A 4,919-nucleotide genomic window follows, 5' to 3' on the forward strand; every position below is an offset into this window, starting at 1 on the left:
GGCTTTGGAACTAAACTCTGCATTTATCATTTTAAAGCCATTTTAAGCCCAGCATCTTACACTTACTTTAGAAGCATTAGCAGTTGTTCTGTTCAACCCAGACAGGGACATCCAGCTGAGTGGTCTGCGCAGAGAACCTTCAAAATTATCATCCACTAATTCAACAATGACAGAGTAACTGCAAAGCAGAGCAGATAGGGCAACTGACAGAAAGAAAATTACCATTTGAGGAAGAAAACTTAACAACTAGAGGCTAAAAGCTGGAGGTAAGCAATATGCCAGCATGCAGCTAGCAAGCTGGGAGGCTTCAGTCTTTTTCTACTAGGAAAAGAAGAGCTGAAGTTGTGAATATGCTCACTGGCATGTGCCCTCCCCACCCTTCTGCTGGTGTTAGTAGCATTCTCTTATGAATGCCAAGCTGACATTTATAACCAATTTATTTTCTAGGGGTTCAAACTCACTAGCTAATGGAAAAAAAAAAGCAATTATCCCTTACAAGTTTTTTTTCTCCCAAATTACATAAATTATCCATACCATATATTTTTCAAAGTCAGTTTTACTAAATCACTTTCCTGAGTGCATTCATTCATCATGTGAGAGCAAAACATGCTCACTGCAACACTGATTTTTTTTAATGTCTGTTACATGAGTTCAATTAAATTGTGTTATTGAGTACCTCTGCTACAAGGATTTTCACTTCCCCAGAACGGACACATCTGGCAACATATTGTCAGTGATGAATATGTACTTAAACCAGTGAAGATACTTAATTTGCACAAGAGAATTTTAATTTGAAACAAAGAAATTAGACAGAAACATAAGCTTCAAACCTGGCATGATAGAAAGGAGGGCCTTTTCTGTACAGCACTGGAACAGAAGAGAAACACTTTCATTAGATCATCAGAGTTTGCATCTGAGTTTAATACTGGGGTCCATGAATACTGTCAAACGTTTTGTAAGTTATAATTACACAAGGCAACTTTTGAATTCTGCTCAGAATAAAGTTGTCCAGCAAGTGGAGAGAGAGGGCAGAGCAGCAGGGTGACTCAGGGCAGGGGAGTGGCAGGGAAAAGATAAAGCAGAAGAGCCAAAGAACAGTTAGTGACTGCCACAGGAGGAAGTTTAGGGAGGAATTTTTCTGCAGCAGACCCATGTTTTTGACACTGTATTTACAACAGAAGCTGAGCCACTGGAGCACAAGAAAAATATCACAATAAGCAATCGATTTTCCACAAGTTTTAGGAGAGGTGCAGGGTACAAGTTCTTAAATACTGTCCACCATACTCAATAAAATTTCCTTCTTTATACAAGGGTCCTTGCAGCTGGACTGCTGTGACTGAGCTCTGAGGTTGCATCTCCTTTGCCATCAGCTCCTAAGAGGGGACTTTCTTTAACTAGCCCAACTTCTCTTATACAGCTGCCTAGCACAGACCCTGTCAGGAAAGGGATGAGCAGCACTTCATTCCAGTGACAACTATGAATTGAAAATTATCCAGCTGTAGTAATATCAACTCTAAGAAGGTGCTGCCAAAGAACAAGAAGCTAGAAGAGTTCAGAAGTAAAGGAGAACTCCTACTAGCCTTAAACTACTCTACTTCCTTTATCTAGCACAAATCCAAGGTCAGTGATATGCTAAACAACAAACGCAGGCCAGAACTCAAATGAATGGTGAGCAAACTAGTATCAATTTCACATGTACCTCAAGTGATCAACAACAAAACCTCATCTACGACCCAGGGCAGAAATAGCAGTGATGAAGAACTCAGTCAAACCTACACACTGCCCTATAGGACTAGACCAGCACAACCCCAAACTGTCTAACTGCATCAGCAACATTAAACCAGCTGCTGGTTTGCAGGCATACATTAAAAACTACCTTCCTTACTGCACATTCTCCTGGAACAACAGGCATTACTGCACTGTTATGCTGATGAGATGAACGTAGTTTTTCAATTACTTAGCAAGGGATTAGAATACTATTCATAATTCTGTAAGATTAAAAACACAACCATTAACAGACAAGCAAGTCTCTTCCTCCTTCCCTCCCCCCACCAAAGAAAGCCTACCAAACCCACCCAGAGAAAGAGCAGTCAGTTCAGCACAAGTCCAGCTTCCATTAAATGGGATGCATGGACCATGGGCTTTGATGTGAACTGGGATCTGGGTGCTAACCTGTTATTCTAGAGACTGTCATGCTGACAGTGGAGAACATGTATTTAAGGTGATAGAGGCACTTGGGAATGGAATTTCAGTGAAATCCTGTAGGAATTATTACCCTCCTGAATTAAACAGCAGCCTTTCACACTGTGTCTTCAGCCACTGGATATGGGACAGGATTTTCCACTCACATCCTAAGTTTATTGCTAACCCACAGTCTAGCCAGAAACGTCTTTTGCCAGCTGCAAGTAGCAGTCATGCAGCAGCTCATTGCTGAATTCCTCTCTGGCACTGGAGTCTTGTCCTACCTGAAAAGAAGTCTCATAGCTCTCTACAAGTACCTGAAAGGTACTTCCCCTGGCTGCAGGGAGAGGACTAGAGGGAATGGCCTCGAGCTGAGACAGGGGAGTCAGGTTAGACATTAGGAAAGAGTTCTTCACTGTTAGGGATTGCCCAGGGAGGTGGTGGAGTCACCATCCCTGAAGTGTTTAAGAGGCATCTGGATCTGATGCTGGAGGATATGGTTTAGGGGTTCCAGCAGTGACAGGTTAGTGGTTGGACTTGATGATCTTAGAGGTCTCCTCCAGCCTTGATGATTCTATGATTCTCAGTCAGGTGCAGCTACTCACAGAGATCTGTCCCATACTTGAGTCCAACCTTGGGCACCCAACCCTTGCTGCGGAAGTAGTGATAGGCCATGTAGGTGGTTCTGAAATCAGGCTTCACCTCGCTGAACACTTCCCACAGCTTCACAATACTCAGGGGCTCCTAAAAACCATAAACAAGGGCAGCAGTGTGACTATATTAACATAAGCAGAATACTCTGTGTAACAGAGCACAACAGGCAGGTATCAAATATCACAGCCTGCTGCACAGAGCATGAATAAGATATGGAATCCCTCACTATAAGACTTCTAGAAACCTGTTGCTCCATTTAGTGCATCTTTTCAGCATTCCACAATCAGTCCCATAATGCCCTTGTTTAAAGGAAAAGCTGATAAACCTTAAACTAGAAGCATGGGTTTCAATTACTTTGCCATTACATGAGCAATAGCCTGATAGAATTAATGCTTAAAACTCCAAGGAATTTTCCCACTGCAAGTCAAACTATTCACTATGTTACTTCTCCCATACTTGTCTTTCCTATGTTTCCTGCCTCAGTTACAACAGAAATCCTTTCTCTACAGAAGTACTGTGCTTAATTATATTTGTCTTGGTAAATTTAAAGCTTCCAGACCAGTATTTCCTAAAAAGAAACATCATTACTTATAAGAAAAGCTTCCCAATTACTCTGTTTGGTCTTTCCTCCTTCAGAATTAACAGCTTAAATTACTGCCATGGTAGGTAAAGATTTCCAACCCAACCATATCCAGACTAGTGGTATTCCCAGGTAACCCAAAATTAATCCAATCTCTTACCTCACCATAATAAATACTTAAACATCCCAGAGCATACACCAAGAAAAAAGCCTGAAAAAATAAATAGAGTAATTAACTGATAATTAAAAAATAGAGTAATTAACTGATTAGCAGAATAAACTGTACTGAGTCTCTTGCTGTAGCTCATGTTCCATGCAAGAACAAAGGCTCAAATTAATTTCATATAAGAATACTAATGTCATGAGATTTTCATCTTCAAGATGAAAAGATCTTCAAGACCTTTACATTTCAACAGACACAGGAAAACCTACAAACTACAAAACATCTATGCATGTGCTGTATATTCCTGAGGGTGTGATGTTTAATAGCTTTAGAAGCAGCACAATTGAAGTAGGATTTACACAGATGTGATATCCCTGGGATTTCTATACTTCAATCCTGTCACTGACTCTCTGCCAGTGGATCTAAAGCATATGGGATTGGACTCTGAATATTTCTTAACCACATCCTGTAATTAATGCAGGTTATTAAAAATAAGTTTAATGACTAAGGCAATCCAATACTTAAGAGACACAGCAAAACCGTGTAGTTTAGAAACAGGTATGAAATTATACTGTAACAGGATTTAATGTTTACTTTTTCAGATTAAAAGTAAACCAACTTGTACTGTGCTTGAAACATACCTCTTCCAGGCTGAGTTGTAAATATTCAAAGATCCTAAATGGATTTTTTCTGCATACTAGTTTCTCCTTCTTGACGAGCTACAAGAAAAATTTACTGTTACTATGACTTTAAACTGGAAAATATACTGAATTCAGAAAACAACACCAATGATAGAGTTTTTATAAAAGATTAGGATACTCTTTTTCCTTACACTTCCTTGTGCACATGCAGAGTCATCTTCAGGACATAAGTTTCCTTCTTCTTCCTCTTGCACCAACACATATTCTGGATCACATTCTTTTGGCTCAATCCCCTCACAAGATCTTTGCTCGGTGCTCTGCTTCTCCTCAGAGCCACCATGCTCAGGAGAACCAAACTTCTGGCAGGACACCTCAGCCAGCTTCGAGCCACCTTGTTCCTGTTCCTTAGAGCCACATGTGGCTGCAGGATCTCCCTCCAAACAGGCTTTCTTGGAGCCTCCATGCTGATCCTCACGACCTAAGGCCCCCACACTGCCAGGATCTGCAGAAGACTGCCTGGAAAGTTCTGTATTTTCTGCATTTAGGCCCATTCTGTTGCAACCATTAGCAGTTTGCTCAGCTCCATCCTCTCTGGAAAGTGGCAGCTCAAGAGGTTTAGTGTAATTGTCAAGAATTTTGGTAACTGAGCAGTCATCCAGGCCTCGCTCTAGCAAAACGCTTCTAGCCCACTCCACACGAC

At 41.0% G+C, this 4,919-nt stretch overlaps 1 protein-coding gene across 1 annotated transcript in view; it reads right to left on the bottom strand.

The window, feature by feature from the left end:
• TSEN2 (TSEN2 tRNA splicing endonuclease subunit) overlaps positions 1-4,919 on the bottom strand; it is a 9,539-nt gene that overhangs the window by 1,075 nt on the left and 3,545 nt on the right. The window contains 6 exon segments of the mRNA XM_009069657.1: positions 67-178; positions 831-867; positions 2,787-2,925; positions 3,576-3,626; positions 4,220-4,297; positions 4,411-4,919. Coding sequence (XP_009067905.1) covers positions 67-178; positions 831-867; positions 2,787-2,925; positions 3,576-3,626; positions 4,220-4,297; positions 4,411-4,919 — 926 coding nt within the window.

Source organism: Acanthisitta chloris, unplaced genomic scaffold, assembly GCF_000695815.1.
Source record: "Acanthisitta chloris isolate BGI_N310 unplaced genomic scaffold, ASM69581v1 scaffold41530, whole genome shotgun sequence".
NCBI lineage: Eukaryota > Metazoa > Chordata > Aves > Passeriformes > Acanthisittidae > Acanthisitta > Acanthisitta chloris.